This window comes from Lontra canadensis, unplaced genomic scaffold (assembly GCF_010015895.1).
Source record: "Lontra canadensis isolate GAN:19392208 unplaced genomic scaffold, GSC_riverotter_1.0 scaffold109, whole genome shotgun sequence".
NCBI classification, from domain to species: domain Eukaryota; kingdom Metazoa; phylum Chordata; class Mammalia; order Carnivora; family Mustelidae; genus Lontra; species Lontra canadensis.
In genome coordinates, this window is record NW_022631103.1 from 3,461,240 (window position 1) to 3,479,314 (window position 18,075).

At 35.4% G+C, this 18,075-nt stretch overlaps 1 protein-coding gene across 4 annotated transcripts in view; it reads right to left on the reverse strand.

Moving 5' to 3' along the window:
* The window catches only part of OMA1 (OMA1 zinc metallopeptidase), a 95,998-nt gene that overhangs the window by 55,358 nt on the left and 22,565 nt on the right, over window positions 1–18,075 (reverse strand). Inside the window, exon 8 of one of the 4 annotated variants that reach the window (XM_032839722.1) lies at window positions 4,759–4,829. The exons of the other annotated variants lie outside the window; for them this stretch is intronic. Within the exon in view, the coding sequence (XP_032695613.1) occupies window positions 4,759–4,829 (71 nt within the window). The remainder of the gene's footprint in view (window positions 1–4,758; window positions 4,830–18,075) is intronic. 4 annotated transcript variants of the gene reach the window in all.

Consider the following 18,075-nt stretch of genomic DNA (forward strand, 5'->3'; position numbering starts at 1 on the left):
AGTCAGACAGAGATACAAAACACATGATTTCACTTAATATGGAATCTACAAAACAAATGAATGAACAAAAACAACAACAACAAAAAAACAGAAACAGACTCATAAATATAAAGAACTGATGGTTACCAGTGGGGAGGGGTTGGAGGAGTAGGAAAGAAAGCTGAATAGGTAACTGAATAGTTACAAAATAAATAAGTCCTGAGGATGAAAAGTACAGCATAGGGAATATAGTCAATAAATTGTAATAACTTTGGATGGTGACAGATTGTAATAACACTTAACACGAACATTGTGTAATGAATACAATCATTGAATCACACTATGTTGTATGCCTGAAATTAAAGTGGACCACACTTCAGCTAATTTTTTTTCATTTTAAAAATAAGCTGTATTTAGCCTGAAAAAAACAAATCATACACTATGACCGAGTAAGATTTACTTCTAGGATGCAAGGATGATTTGCCTTATAAAAATCAAGTAATACGATACACTACATTAACAAAATGAAGGATAGAAATTATATGATCATCTCAACAGATGCAGAAAAAACACCTGACAAACTTCAACACCTTTTTATTAAAAAAAAAAAGTCAACAAACTAGGAATAGAAGGCAATTACTTTAATATAATAAAAACCGTATATGAAAAAAACCCTAGCAAACAACATAATCAATGGTGAAAAACAAAATTTTTCCTCTAAGATCAAGAACACTCTCATCATTTCTATTCAACACAGTATCAGAAATAGTAAGAGCAATTATGCAAAAAGAAAAAGAAGAAAAAGTACACAAATCAGAAAAAAAGAAGTAAAATTATCTCAATTTGCAGATGGCATGATCTTGTACATAGAAAACACTAAAGATGCCGCAAAAGAAAACTGCTGGAATAAATGAATTTACCAAAATTTCAAGTTACAAAACTAACATAAAATTCAGTTGTGTTTCTATACCGTAAAAACAAACTGAAAAGCATATTAAGTCAATAATGTCACTTAGCATCAAAACAATAAAATACTTAGTTAGGAGTAAATATAACTAAAAGGATCAAGACTTATATACTACGAGCTATGAAACAATGATCAATGAAATTAAAGAACATACAAATAAATAAAAAGATATCCTGTGCCCATGGATGGGAAGACTTAATGTTGTTAAAATCCCCATTGTACTCAGAGCAACCTACAGATTCAATACAATTTCTATCAATATCCCAATAGTATTTTTTACAGGAATAGAAAAAACAATTGTAGGGCCTCCCAGGTAGCTCAGCCAGTCAAGTGGCTGCCTTTGGCTCCAGGGATATTTGGGTCCTGGGATTGAGCCCACGTCAAACTCCCTGCTCAGTAGGAAACCTGCTTCTCCCTCTCCCTCTTGCCCCAATTATGCTCTCTCACTCTCTAGTTCAAATAAATAAATAAAATCTTTTTCTTTTTAATCCTAAAATTCACAAAGAGCCACCAAAGATCCCAAAAAGGCAAAATAATCTTAATAAAGAAGAAGAAAGGTAAAGGTATCATACTTCCTAATTTCAAAATGTGTTACAAAGCTGCAATAATTAAAACATAATCCATATTAAAACATAATTATACTGACAGAAAGACAGATATACAGACCATCTGAACAGAATACAGAGCCCAGAAATAATCCAGTCAAGTGATCTTTGACAAAAGTGCCAAAAATATACAATGGACAAAAAATAGTCTCTTCATTAAATGGTGTTGGGAAAACTGGATATTCACATATAGAACAATGGAACTGGACCTTCACTTTACACCACAGACAAAAATGAAATCAAGATGGATTAAAACCTTAAACATAGAACTTGAAACATGTGAAACTCCTCAAAGAAAACATAGGGGGAAAAGCTTCATGACATTGATCTTGGCAATGATTTCTTGGATATGACACCCAAAGCACAAGCAACAAAAGCAAAAACTGACATGGGACTACATCAAACTAAAAACCTTCTGCACAATGAAGAAAATAATTAACAGAGTGAAAGGCAACCTACAGGATGGGAGAAAATATTTGCAGACCATACAACTAATAAGGGGTTAACACTTCATACAAAAAACTCCTATAACAGTAACCAAAAAATAAATTGACAATTAAAATTGGGCAAAAAACTTAAATAGTCCTCCAAAAACAACATAAAAATGACCAACAGGTATATTTAGAAATCCTCAACATCACTAGCCGTCAGGGGAAAGGAAACCAAAAACCACAATGCGAGATCACCACACACACGTGTCAGGATGGCTGATTTAAAAAATGAACAAATAAAAGGGTAAGTGTTAGTGAGAACACAGAGAAAAGTGGAACCCTAGTACACTGTCAGTGGAATGTAAAACAGTACAGCCACTACAGAAAACAGCATGTGCGTTTCTCAAAAAATTAAAAATAGAACTATTATATGATCCAACATTCCCACGTATGGGTACTTATATAAAAGAACTGAAAGCAGGATCTCAAACGGATATCAGCACTCTTATGTTCACTGCAGCGTTACGCATAACAATAAAGATGTGGAAACAATCTAAACGTCCATCAGTGGAAAAATGGAGAAAGAAAAGTGGAATATACATACAAAAAAATATTATTCAGTTTTTAAAAAGAAGGAAATCCTACCACATGCAGCAACATGGGTAAACTTTGAGGATATTGTGCTAAGTGAAATAAACCTACTCACAAAAGGACAAATATAGTATGATTCCACTTATGTGAGGCATTTAAAATACTCAAACTCACATAAGCAGAGGGTAGATGGTGGCTGCCAGGGCTGGGTATAGGAGATACAACGTTGCTATTCAAAAGGCAGAAAGTTTCAGTTATACAAGATGAATAAATTCTAAAGATCTGCTGTACCACCCTGTGCCTACAGTTAATAGTACTCTATTATACAAGTTAAAAATTTGTTAAGATGATAGATCTCACGTTAAATATTCTTGCCACAGTAAAAAAAAAAAAAAAAGATAAAATTATAATTATTTAACAAAATTATAGATCAATTATAGATCAAAATAGAAATATTTAGAAAATAAATATTCAGCTCATCACAAGCCTAACTCATTGCCTCAATAGAAATTATGACAGGGGTGCCTGGATGGCTCAGTTGGTTGAGTATCCAACTCTTGATTCTGGCTCAGGTCACTATCTCAGGGTCCTGTGACTGAGCCCTGTGTTGGGCTCTCTGCTTGGCATGGAGTCCACTTGAGATTTTCTCTCTCTCTCCCTCTGCCCCTCCTTCTACTTGCATGCTCTCTTCTCCCTCTCTAAAATAAATAAATTAAAAAAATCTTTTTTAAAAAAGTAAAGTAAGGAACTTGTGTTTACCAAGTGTCCGCAAGTACATTAAGAAAAAGTGGATAATTTCTAGACTGGGTTTTCTTCTTAAAATAGAACTAGTTATTGTCAGAGTTAACCAGGGAAATATAAGAAAATTTGTCTCAGCGAAATACTTAGGTCCCGGAATACTTTTTGAGGCATTATACTGGGACAATGGGAAAAGGAGAAACAAAAAGACTGGGTTCAAAATACCATTTATTTTATTTAACTAATAATTACTTACCTGGAGCTAAATGCCAGGTATTGTTCTAAGCGTATGACAAATATTAACTCACTGAATCATCATAACAAACTTCTGAGTTAAGTACTATTATTATACTCATTTTACAGATAAGAATAAACCAAGACCCACAAGGTCAAGTAATTTGTTGAAAATAACATAACTAGTAAGTGACAGAGTTAGGATTTAAACACAAGTAAAATGAGTGAAGTGTTTGTGACCTTGGGCCAATAACTTAGTCTCCAGGGGTCTCAGATTCATCTATAAAAATGAAATGAGAGCAGGGGATCAGTAGGATTAAATGTGATAACTTTTATAAAATAGTCAGTCCAGATCCAGAACACAGTGGATACCATTTCTACTCTTACTTTCCCCTGGTGAGCAACCAATATTATAGGATATTAGGTTCAGTCATAAGTGATGATATCACAAATTTACAACTGAAGAAGGATTAAGTTTAATTATCAACATGCATGAATATGCATTAAGGGACATATTAATTGAAAAAGAATTTGCTACTATTCAATTAGAAACTCAGTGGGATATGATATTCATAAGAGTACAATAGTAGAAAAGCTATGCTTCTATTTGAACATTTTCCAATGCCAAAACAACACTGGAAAAAAATGTATAAATAAATCCAGACCCAGTATATCCTACCTGTAGCCAAAATTTTCATTAAAAATGTAATGATAAAAGCATCTCTGAATTTTGCTTTCTATGCACCTAGACTCTCCAACAAAACTCCTGTCAGCAATAACCCTAAGAGGTAAAGTCTGACATTAGCAGTTCAGATTAATTTTTGGAAAGCCATTAACAGTTTACACTTGTCTCAGTCCTTGTGACATCCTCTCCTGTATTTCACAGACAAGTGGTTGATAAAATAGTTATCTGAGATAATACTACAAAGGACTATGGCAGAAGGGTAGTTTGACTCCCAGAGGTAGAAGAACACACTGAGGCTATTTTAAGATACCATTTAAAAAGACCAAACATAAACCTGATGATTCACATACCTGTACTCCTGGGGCAAATAATATAATATATGTTAATCAAAAAATTAAAAAAAAAAAAAAAAAGACCAAACAGATTTTTAAAAAATGGCGATCTTAGAGATTGTGCGGCAGAAAACCGAAACTGTTCCTGGTGCATTAAGATAACGGTAGAAAAGTTCCACTTCATAAACAAATGCACCTTTGTTGAAAAATCTTGCTATCTGTGAGACCTTTGTCAGGTTCCTTGGTTTCTCTATCCCTGAGTTTCATCTGTAAGATGAGGATAATAATAACACCTATACTTCACAGGGTTGTTATGAAAATTACAGAGTTAACACACGCAAACACATGCACGTGCCCTGCACGTAGAGATGTTAGTTTACATTACTGCCATTTGTTGTCAATATCATCATCAGTGTTATCAGCACTACTGTCATCACTGTCACCACCAACTGCCAGGAAACTGGTTCCCCCGTCTCTCACTTTCATACATTCACTGTCCCAATACCTCTGATGGCATTACTCACTAAAGCTCACTTTACAGTGGAACCCATTTCTTGTATAAACAACATTTTACAGTCAATACTTAAAAATTGCTCTTTTCCAACTGAATGTGACATAGGCTTGAGATGGTTTCAAGTAAACCATTCTCAGTATCTGCCAATCCCTCTCATTAAAACAAAAGAACCTTGACGTACCAAAACCATTTTATATGCCCTAACAAAGAGAAATAGGAAGACTTGCATCATTTTGTTAATTCATTTCATTTTAAAGTTTTTTGCATCTTTTGATTGCCAACGTGTCAGTTTATCAATCAATACAATAAAGTTTTAATAAATTTCCATGTACATATTTTACCCCCCATCCTAAAGTTTTATCTTAAGATTCAACATTTGGAGCTAAAATCATTGCAACTAAAAAAATGAAATGAATACAAAAAACCTTGTCTCATTTGTCTAGGTGATACAATGAGGCTCACGCTTTATGAAAATCTACATTGTAACACACCTAGTAAATGAGATGTTCTCCCCATTTACTGTTTTTTATTCTTAAATAACTAAGCAAAGTACCTAAGATATTAACCCAAATAGAACACAAAAATAGTGTTCTATGACAAAGGCTCAGATTACCAACTTGGAAAACTCTGAGACCTGGGCATAGGCTCTTTCTAACTAAGTGCATGTTATAGGAGAAACCACTTCACCTCTTTGGACCCCAATTTCCTTATCTGTAAAAGGAGAAGATGGATTAGATTATCTCCAACTTTCTTTCCTGTTCCAAAAGTCTATGATTTTAACCTATTATTTACAGAAATTTTAGAATTTTTATTTTATTTTTTTGACGAAAGTAGATTCTATTACCTATTTCTGTCACTAGATGGTGCTATCTGCATAGTTATTCAGGCTACTTGAAGAACCCTTCAGGCAGCATCTCTGTATATCAACACTTAACAAATTTGGGGGCTCTCCAGGCCATTATAGCAGATTCAAGATTTCTGTCTCCATCCCCACCCCCGCATCCCCAATAAACACCAGTAATCTCCACTACCTAATCACTGTGATAATCACAGTCACATACAGTGAGTGCCCTACTAAAAGGCGGCTCCTGCATTAAAACCACTGGAAAAAAAATTAGTTTCCTTTTTCATATTTAAAAAACAGATACTAAAAAATAAAAATGACTTAGTTGTGGTGAGATCACTCATTTATGTAAATGACTGTAAAGTGTCGAATTATCTTTACAGTGACAAATGAATACACACCTACACACATAAAATCAAATACTTCGTTTGATTGTCAGCTGGTAACTGTACATCTAGTTATGATTCTCTGGGTCACACCTTAGCCCAACCAGTTTTTAACCAACCCTGTATTAGTCTTTCTGATAATTAATGTAATGATAAACTAAATGTCTTATAAATGAAAAATTAAAACCATAAAAATATAAACATACAAAATAAACTCAAACCTAATAACAAAGCACAACTAGAGAGCACTCTAAGGGAGGAAAGCTGCCTATTTTCAGAGACCTCCTGAATAACCTGATTTTAATGAATTTTCCATATTCTGTCTCGTTTATGGCCTTAAAATCTCATAAATCTAATGAGACAGCACATGACCAATAGATCCATCTCACAGGAACAGTTCCCATTAACCAAGTCCACAAGATTGATAAAAAAGCAGAATATCAACTTGTTTAAAAACAGAGCTACCCTGTGACCCTGCAATTGCACTACTGGGCATTTACCCCAAAGATACAGATGTAGTGAAAAGAAGGGCCGTCTGTACCCCAGTGTTCATAGCAGCAATGTCCACAATAGCCAAACTGTGGAAAGAGCCAAGATGCCCTTCAAGAGACAAATGGATAAAGATGATACGGTCCATATATACAATGGAATATTACTGAGCCACCAGAAAGGATGAATACCCAACTTTTGCATCAGCATGGATGGAACTGAAGAGTATTATACTAAATGAAAAAAGTCAAGCAGAGAAAGTCAATTATCATATGGTTTCATTTATTTGTGGAACGTAAGGAATAGTATGGAGGACATTAGGAGAAGGAAGAGAAAAATGAAGGGGGAGTCAAAGGAAGAGATGAACCATAAGAGACTATGGACTCCAGGAAACAAACTGAGGGTTTCAGAGGGGAGGGGTTTCAGCAGATGGCTACCCCCTTGATGGGTATTAAGGGAGACACGTATTGCATGGCGCACTGGGGGTCACACACAGTGAATCATGGAGGAGTGCCTGGGTGACTCAGTTGTTAAGCATCTGCCTTCGGTTCAGGTCATGATCCCAGGGTCCTGGGATGGAGCTCCACATCGTTGGGCTCCCTGCTCAGTAGGAATCCTGCTTATCCCTCTCCCACTCCCCTTGCTTGTGTTCTGTCTCTCTCTTTTTCTCAGTTAAATAAATAAATAAAATCTTTAAAAAAAAAAAAGAAAACAATGAATCACGGAACACTACATCAAAAACTAATGATATGCTATATGGTGACTAACATAATCAAAAAAAAAAAAGAAGTCCTCAAAAAAAAAAATATCAACTTGTTAATGTGTGGCAATAACTACTACTGCCAAAACTACCAAGGGCACAGGGCACCTGCATCCTCAATTCATCATGTTCTTTCCCTTTTAGGCATGGGACCAAGGAAGCCAGGCTATAATGACAAGGTTGCCTAATAAGGACAGAATTAGGAATAAGATAATTACATTCTGCGATTTAAATATTAAATGGCAAGAAGTCAAGAAAGTCTCATGCATCAATGTCTAAAAAGAGGATACAAGCCACATCTAAGAATCAAGTGGAGAACATATAAAATAACCCTCTGAGGTAGTAGTATCATTATTCCCATTTTTTAGACTAGAAAAGAGACTTAGAAAGGGTAAGTAATTTGCACACAATGACGAAAAGAGACAAGAGGTCAGACACAGGTCAGTCTGACTCCGGAGTCCAAGGTCCCAACCTCTATGCTGGGTAAGATATAAAGATATAAAATCTCTTGCCACTGGTGCTCTTGAACTCTACATTTTAGCACAACGAGTTTTTAACTCCTGGACTAAGCACTCATTACTTTTGCCTTTGAACATGCTGTCTGCCATGCCAAAAACACCCCCATCAACATCTTCACCAGGAAAACTACTACTTAGCTTTCAGATGTCTTCTGTAAATATCTTTTTCTCAGTCTAATCTCTAGACCAAGTTCTCATCCCTAGCTAATGTTACATTTCTGCTCTCTTTTTTCAGGGGATCTTGTGTATCTCTGTCACAATACTTTAAACTATAAAAATCATTTATTTAATGTCTCTGCTTTTTACTCAAATTCTGCCCTCCATAAAGGTATCGTGTATCCCTACATCCTAGAAGACGATATATACACTGAATCAATAAATAGAAATCAACATAATAGGTCAGAAAAGGTCTATGCATATCAATGTAAAAAGTGTCACCTTAGTCTCAAAGATGTCTTCTAATAGGGTTTATTAACAAATATGAAAAAGAATGTGCCAATCAAAAGTAGAACACGAAAAATCTGATGGCAAATGCTGGCCAGTGTCCATTTAAGTCTTACCTTGAGAAAGTAAATGTCCTAGCTGACTGGACCTAACTATTATGAGAAGGGAAATATGACTGGAGTCAATGAAAGCTGTAATGAGGCTGGCACAGAAGTTCAGGTAAAATGCCAATGGTGGAGACAGAAACATATTGAGATACATTTTATAGATATAACTACCGACACTTGGTAAAAAAAATTGCACATGAATGATAAAAAAGAAGGAAGCATTAAGGAGGACTCCAGATTTTTTCCAAAAGTGACTGAATAGAAGGTGGTTTGTTAATTTATTGGGGAAAGGAAGACTAGAAGTAGATGTGAGGGGAAAATCAAGGATATATTGAACATATTAGGTTTGAGATACTTATGAAATAGAAAGAGGAAATAACAGGCAGATATTTTGTTTTTTTGTTTTTAATTTTTTGACTATAGCTGAAACACAGGCATATATTTAAGTATAAATGATTAGAAGACTAGTGCTCCTAGGACTTTAATTGTATTGATTCTATAATATAGATCCAATTATCATTCCTATCCTATAGATGGGGAGAACTGAAGTATAGAAAGGATAAAAAGCTCACCCAGGATCACATAGCTAGTTCTCTAGAGCTGGCAAAGCAGATCCTCAGACTTGGCCAGTCAAGTTCCTGAGCTTGCTCATTATCATTATACTACATTGCTTCTTTGGCAGCTGATACCCCCACACCATGGGGACTCCAGAAAGGTTCTGTATGATACTCAAGAAAAAAGGGCTCAGGTGTAAGATCCAAGTAGAGAATTAAAGAAGAGTCTCCACAAGGAATGAGATAACCCCACCTCCCTCTCCTTTTCCAACCCTTAAACAACAGCAGCCAGTTTTACAGGATTCTTCTGCAAAGACACTTTAACAGCCACAGACAGGGCCTACATATATTCCATGTGGAAGTTCCCAAAGAGAGAACTAGCTCACTGCCCTATCTATCTTACAGTGGAGTCTGCTATCCCTAGGTTTGGATACCTAGGTATATACGAGCTCCTGAAAAGTTTCTTAGTGAGTTCTTAAAAGATATGGACAATCACGAGTTACAAATTTGGGGATGTACACACTTCCATTCATGAGACTAACTGGTATTGGATTTGTCCTCTGACCACAAATAACCATAAAACTGGACAGACTACATGAGGCAAATATTTTCAGGTACTGGACAAAAGGTAAGACTAGACCGTGATTCTTGAGAGAAAGAGACACACTGCGTACTGCAATTCCTGGATTTGCATCTGCTCTCTGTTTGGAGGCAGTTTCCTGACCACACCGTAAGGGGTAGAACCCAAGCGGAACATGGGAAGTTTGGCTAAGCTAAGGAGTTAGAAGATAAGAGTTTAGGACTGCAAGGAGTAGTTGGAATTTGTGGGTTAAGGTATCAGAAAGAAGCTCGCCCCAGAAATTGGCAGAGTTTCTGCCAATTGGGGGTACCTTAACCTAGATTTCATCAAAATTTAAAATGTTTGCTCTGAAAAAAAAAGAGAGAAAGAAAGAAAACCAAAAAACACAACACACATACAAGTTTGTTAAGAAAGATGAGCCACAGACAAGGAACAACCATTTTCAAATCACATATCCAACAAATGACTGTATCCAGAATCCATAAAAATACTCCAAAGTCAATAATAAGAAAACAGACAATCTGATTAGAGTATGGAGGAGAAAAAAAACTGAACGATAATTAACCAAGACGGAATACAAATAGCAAATAAGCACACAAAAACATTAATCAGGTTTATAAAAGATTAAATCTTCTGTAACAAGAAATCAATTGTTTAAACCTACCGAGTCAAGAAATTACAAAATAAACACAGTATGTGGAAATACAGAGAGAGGTAAACAGCTAAAGAAGTTAAGGGGACTTTCACTTCCAGAGTATAAGGCAGAGGTGTGGTAAGGGCTATTATTTCCCATTACAAGTTTACAATACTAAACAACTTTTTATACTATCATGAAATGTGTAATCACACAAATATATACATATTTTTAAAGGAGAGTGGTGTTAATAGTGTCAAGTGCTACTAAGAGAAAGAACAAGAAAACATAGAAAAGCATGCATGGGATATGACAACATGGAGACTAGTTGATCTTGAGAAATATAACTGTGGTAGAGGGATAAGATCAGAAACAAAACTGCAGCAACAGACTTTGAAATCATACACCCTTGGGTTTGAATCATGGTTTTACCATTTTGTACCTATAAAAAGGTAACTTATTCTATCTGGGCTTCAGTTCCTTTATCAGTGAGATGAAGATAATGATACTAATCACTAGTTCACAGAGTTACAAAAGGATTAGGCCAGACAATACATGTAACATACTAAGCACGGTATCAGAATATAGTGTTAAATGACAAATAATGGCATTATCATCTAAACAGGTGATATCACAGAATAAATGCTGGTATTAATATAATATCTAATGTTCTTATACTGTTCCTCCCTTTTGATAGGAAATAAATACTTGTACTGAGACACAGCATTTTTATATCCTAAGTGCTCCAGGGGCACCTGGGTGGTTCAGTGGGTTAAGTATCTGACTTTGGCTCAGGTCATGATCCTGGCAGCCTGGGATCAAGCCCTGTATCCAGCTCTTTGCTCAGCGGGGAGCCTGCTTCTCCCTCTGCATACCCCCACTTGTGCTCATGCTCTATCTCACTCAAATTAATATTTTTTTTAACAAAGAACATTATAGCCTAAGTGCTCCATAACAAAGATATTGCTTGTATCACTATGGATCAATGACTTAATACATGTAGCAATGTTGTTTTCTCCTTCGAACCAAGTATGATGTCACAACTGGCCAAAGGTCACCTCATCCACAACACAATTATTTAGATATGCTTTAGAAAATGATATCATAGTTGTATCTATCCAGATATACTCTTAAAAAATAGATGGCTTGCATATTATAGATAATTGAAGGAATATCAATATTTGCTACCCTAATTTCATTCTTCTTTCTTAAATACCACAGAAAATTTATCTTACCAAGTCACCCAAAAACATAAAATTGACATTTGATCACTCAAAGTAGTAATTTCCAAACCTGCCTAGAGAGCAGAATCATTTGGAAGTTCCTAAACATATTCAGATTCAGGGTTTTATCATCCTGCTACTGATCCAAGTGTGGGACCTAAAATATGCATTTTTAAAATCTACCAAGAAAAACATTAAGAAAAAAAAGGCCATCTTCAAAAGAAGAAATAGTCAATAAAAATGAAACAATATCTCAACTTTACTACTAGGCAAGAGAATGCAAATATTTAAAAGCAATGAGATTCCATTTTTTGTCCAAATTAACAAAAATTAAAGATATTGAAAACAGTGCTGATGCAGGTATTTTAAAAAAGGGTATTGTGATGTGTCATTGGTTAAGATTTGCCATAACATTCTGTAATAACAGGAAGCATCTTTTAAAAACAAACATAGGAGTGCCAGCAATCCCACCTACTGCTATGTAAGTGCAAGGAACATAAGGATATGTGAATAAGGATGCCAACTACATTTGAGACTGTTCTTATTTCTTGAGAAAGGCTTGTATTGCTATTTATTTTTCTCTTATGACTGCCTTTGCTGCACCCCAAAGATTTTGAACAGTTGTGTTTTCATTTTCATTTGTTTCCCTGAATTTTTAAAATTCTCCTTTACTTTCCTGGTTGACCCATTCATTCTTTAGTAGGATGTTCTTTGGCCTCCATATATTTGAGTTCTTTCCAACTTTCTTCTTGTGATTTAGTTCTACTTTCAAAGCACTGTGGTCCAAAAATATGCAAGGAATGATCCCAATCTTTTGGTACTAGTTGAGACCTGATTTGTGATCCAGGATGTGGTCTGTCCTGGAGAATGTTCTATGTGCACTAGAGAAGAATGTGTATTCTGCTGCTTTGGGATGGAATGTTCTGAATGTTATCTGTGAACTCTACCGGTCCAGTGTGTCATTTAAAGCCTTTATTTCCTTGTTGATCTTTTGCTTAGATGATCTACTTCAGTGAGGGGGTGTGAAAGTCCCCTACTATTATTGTATTACTGTCAATGTGTTTCTTTGATTTGGTTTTTAATTGGCTTATATAATTGGCTGCTCCCATACTAGGGGCATAGATATTTAAAATTGTTAGATCTTCTTATTGGATAGACCCTCTAAGTATGATACAGTATCCTTCCTCATCTCTTATCATAGTCTTTGTTTTATAAAATCTAATTTGTCTGATATAAGGATTGCCACCCCAGCTTTCTTTTGATGTCCATTAGCATGGTAAATGGTTTTCCACGCCCTCACTTTAAATCTGGAGAAGTCTCTGAGTTTCTTGCAGACAGCATATTGATGGGTCTTATTTTTTTATCCATTCTGATACCCTGTCTTTTGATTGGGGCATTTAGCCCTAATTTACATTCAGGGTAACTATTGAAAGATATGAATTTAGTGCCATGTATTACCTGTAAGGTGACTGTTACTGTATATTGTCTCTGTTCCTTTCTGGTTTATGTTACTTTTAGGTTCTCTCTTTGCTTAGAGGATCCCTTTCAATATTTCCTGTAGGGCTGGTTTGGTGTTTGCAAATTCTTTTAGTTTTTGTTTGTCCTGAAGATTTTATCTCTCCTTCTACTTTCAATGACAGTCTAGTTGCATATAGTATGAAAGAAATTGAGGAAGACACAAAGAAATGGAAAAATGTTTCATGCTCACGGACTGGAAGAACAAATATTGTGAAAATGTCTATGCTACCAAGAGCAATCTACACATTTAATGCAATCCCTATCAAAATACCATCAACTTTTTTCAAAGAAAAGATTTCAGTGAAATCTGTTAAATTCTAAGCAACGAAGAGCCAGAGGCTGAGAATACAAGTAGAACTCAAAAGAAATCCAAGTAGAAAGAGGTGACTAAGGAGAGTTTTCAGCCATCCAGCAGGGCTAGAGAGCCAAAACTTACAAGTCAGGCTTGACAAGGCAGCCAAATTTGAGAAGCTAAGATTTGAAAGATAGGAGGGCAAAGACACCACTGGATGCCAGTTCAACAAGGCATCTTATTAATTCTTAAGCTGCACAGGGCACTTTTTAAAACAAAAAGTTGATGAAAACTGAATAGAGATTTCAACAGTCTCATGGTGCTAGTGAATCAAAAACTGAAGTTCAAAAACCACTACAGAGGAAGAACTTAGTAAATACTCCATGCCTTCAGCAGACTTCCCTGTACAGCAATATGCTTATAAATGAAGGTGAGTACAGGTAAATTGAAACTTATGAAGACCCAGCTCAGGCTCTGACTGACTGAAATAATCTGCTCTATTCTAATAGTCCTCCAGACTAAGGGAGAATCACCTACAATGGATGAAATTATCATTCAGAGCCAACAGTTCTGTGTTCAGGGGTTAAGCCAGTGTCCTAGGATCGAGCCCCGCATCGGGCTCTCTGCTCAGCAGGGAGCCTGCTTCCCCCTCTTTCTCTCTGCCTGCCTCTCTGACTAATTGTGATCTCTCTCTCTGTCAAATAAATAAGTAAAAATCTTTTTAAAATTTTTTAAAAAATACAATAAAATTTAAAAGTCAAAGATGTGTTTAATGGCAGAATAGACACAGCTGAAAGTGGGATTAGTGAGCTACAAGACAGTTACAGATAATATACAAGCTGAAACATGTGTTATCTATGGGAAAGAACCACAAGACAGATCTGTTAAACCATCAAAGAACTGTCAAATTATTTTAATCTTAGGTATTAGCATATCCCAATTATCTGTACTATTCTAGAGCGTGATAGGAGTGAATACAGCTTGAACTTATTCATGTTTAGAGGGTGTCTGAAATTAAGAACTAAGCAGATCCATCTACTCAGACCCTCAACGTGGCCCTAAAGTAAACTGCTTAAAGAAACTGGATCCTAAATATTACAGCTGGTGAAGTTCTGAAGCATGTCCATATTCAAGTGGAGATCCAAGAAGTCAAACTGAAAGAACTGTGGACTGAGCGAACTTCTTTGAAAAGATTCATTTATTTATTTTGAGAGAGACAATGAGGGGGGTGGAGAAAGAGTGGATGAGCGGGGAGGAAGGGCAGAGGGAGTGAGAATCACAAGCAGACTCCCCACTAAGCCTTGCACTGGGCTTGATCCCACAACCCTGAGATCATGAACTGAGCTGCAGTTAATGACTGGACGCTTAACTAACTGAGCCACCCAGGCACCCCACAAAATTTTTTTTTAAAAGCGCTACCTTGAAGATTATGACTTAAACTTTAGAAGAACTAAGGTGATTGGCAGTGGAAGGAATCACAACATGTGTAACTACTTAACTAAAACTGTCTTAATTTTTGAATCAACAAATAAACCAAATAAATCTGAAGAATGCAGTATCCTTCAGACATTAAAAATATAGTAAAGGTAACAAACTGACGGTTGCCAGTGGAGAGGGGCAGGAAGTGGCAGCAAAATAGATGAAGGAGCTAGAGAAACAGGCTTCCGGTTACAGAATGAGAAGCCACAGGATGAAAGGTACAGCATAAGGAATACAGTCAACAGTACTGTCACAGCATTGTATGGTGACAGACGGTAGCTACACTTACGGTGAGCATAACATATGGAGTTGTCAAATCCCCTTTTTGTACACACGGAACTAATGTAATATTGTGTGTCAACATACTTCAATTAAAAAAACAACACAAAACGCAAATATATATGTATATTAAAAAACTTTATACCAGTAATGTTTAGAATTTAAACAAAACATACATTTCTGGAAAAACAAAACTTATAAAAACTGACACAAAACTGGGGCACCTGAGTGGCTCAGTCAGTTAAGCCTCCAACTCTTAATTTCAGCACAGATCATGATCTCAGGGTCATGAGATCCAGCCCCGCATTGGGCTCTGCGGTCAGCATGAAGTCTCCTTCTTTCCCTCTCTCTTCCTCTGCCCCTCCCCTCACTCATTCAATCTCTCTAAAATAAATCTTTTTTTTTTTTTAAACCTGACACGAAACAGAAAAATGTGAATTAGTTCTTTATCTGTTAGAAAGACTGAATCCATAACTGAAGACCATCCACAAAGAAATCTGTAGGCCCATATGGTTTTACCCATGAAATCTCCAAACATTTAAAAATAAATATCACTAATATTACACAAACACTTCCGGAGAAAAGAAAAAAAAAACAAAAAAACTTCCCAACTCATTTTATAAGGCCAGCATAATCTTGATACCAAAACTTGACAGGATATTACAAGAAAAGAAAATTCCAAGCTGGTATATCTTATGAATATAGATACAAACATTCTAAGCTATATAGCAAACCAACTTCAGTAATATGTGGAAAGGATAATATAACTGATAAAATTATATTTCAAAATAACAAGTTGTCATAATGTGTAAAATAATTTCAAAATAACAAGTTGTCCTAATGTGTAAAATAATAATCAATGTAGTTTGTCACATTAACAGATTAGAGAAAAACTATATACTCATCAATACAGAAAATGAAGTTTATAAACTTAAACAGTTACTCATAATTTTAAAAAAACTCTTAGCATATTAGGAATAGAAGGGCAACTCTTGTAAAAAGTCAGATTTAAAACAAAAACAAAAACAAAAAAAGTTATAACAAACACCAGAATGGTGAAATACTGAATGCTTTCCCCCTAAAGTCATGAAGAAACAAAAATGCTCACTGCTCACCCTCAACACTGTATTGAAGTTTCTGGCCATTGCAGTATGATAAAAGAGAGAAAGTACATAGATTGGAAAGGAAGAACTAAAGCTGTCATTATTCACAGGTAACACAAATGTGTATATATAAAATCTAAAAGAATCTACACACTATTAGAATTAAGTGACTTTAGCAAGGTTGTTGGATACTAGTTCATTTACAAAAACACAAAATGCACTTCTATATATGAGGAAGCTTATTTCTTAAATGACACTTTATGATAACATCAAAAAGTGTCTAACACTTAGTACATTTAACAAAGGATTTGTAAGTCCTATGCACACACATACACATAAACCATTTGGAAACAACACTGAAATTACAAGAATATCTAAATAAATGGACAAATAGATCACTCATGGGCTGGGAGACTCAATATTATTGACAGTAGTCAACTGTCCCCAAATTCACAAAATTCCAATCAAAATCCCAAGCATGTTTTTGTATAGGCATGTGATTTGATAAGCTGATTCTGACATTTATATGGAAAGGAAGAGAACCAAGAATAGCCAAGTCAATCTTGCAGAACCACACTGGAGGACAGAAGTTATCAGATATCACAGCTTACTACAAAGCTACAGTGACAATGTGGTATTGGCTCAAAGACAGATAACAGGCCAGTAGAATACAATAGGGAGTCCAGAAATAAACCTCTCTATAGCCTCCCATGTTTATGACAAAGAGACATTGAAGTATAGTGGAGAAAAGATAACTCTTCAATAAACAGTGCTGAGGCTATTAGATATCCACATGGGGAAAAAAGTATCCTGACCTCTTCCACATATTATATTTTTAAAAGGTAATAAAATAATAAGCTTCTTGGAAATAAAACAGTAACAACTTATTGAAATAGGCAAAGATTTCTTAACCAGAACACAAAACACACTTATATTAAAAGGAAAATTTCACAGACTGCAGTACATTGAAATTAGGAAACTCTTGTTACAGCTGATCTGTGGCCCACTATTTGGAAACCTCTTAATCTATACAGTCAGATAATTTACTCAACTCTCATTATGTAACGTTCACATAACTACTTTTGCTTTTGTGATGGATAATATCTTCATTTATGAAATTAAATCCATAAAACTCATAATAAGAACTTCAAATAATAGTGATTTCTAACAGCTAGGATTTTTAATAACTACTGGAAACTCAATAAGGAATCAAGTACAATTTGAATTTAATGTACCAAGTGGCACGGTTTTTTACTTATTTCTAAAAATGCAGTTTTACTTCTAATACTAAATTCTACTAATAATACTCAGTTATCACAGATGATAAAAATGGCAGGGAGGCACCCAGTGCCCTGTAAAGGAGACATGAGGAAAAGCCAACTTAAATCATAGTAAAGGCCCAGAGCTGCTCTCTGGCTAGCCGAGGTCAGTCATTTCCTGCAACAAAAATAATCTCAAAGATACAAAGTAATAAGCCTGTTCTTCTGTTTATTTAAATTATAAAATCAGGTGGTTCATCTAGGATCATAGCTACAATAAAACAAACCTTTCTCAGAGTGGGGAAAAACAGTTATACATTATTTTACTCAGAAAAGCCCTTAGGCGAGAAAGGGAGAGAAGTATAACAAAGATAGTATATCAGTTTCTAGAATGCACAAATTTAAAAAGGTATTAATGAAAAATTTCACACGGTCCAACTCTCATTCTCTGCTCATGCCACAGCTCATAAAGACAATGTACATTTATCTTTTACTGTGTGAAGGACACTGTGTTTTCTCAACTACCAAGC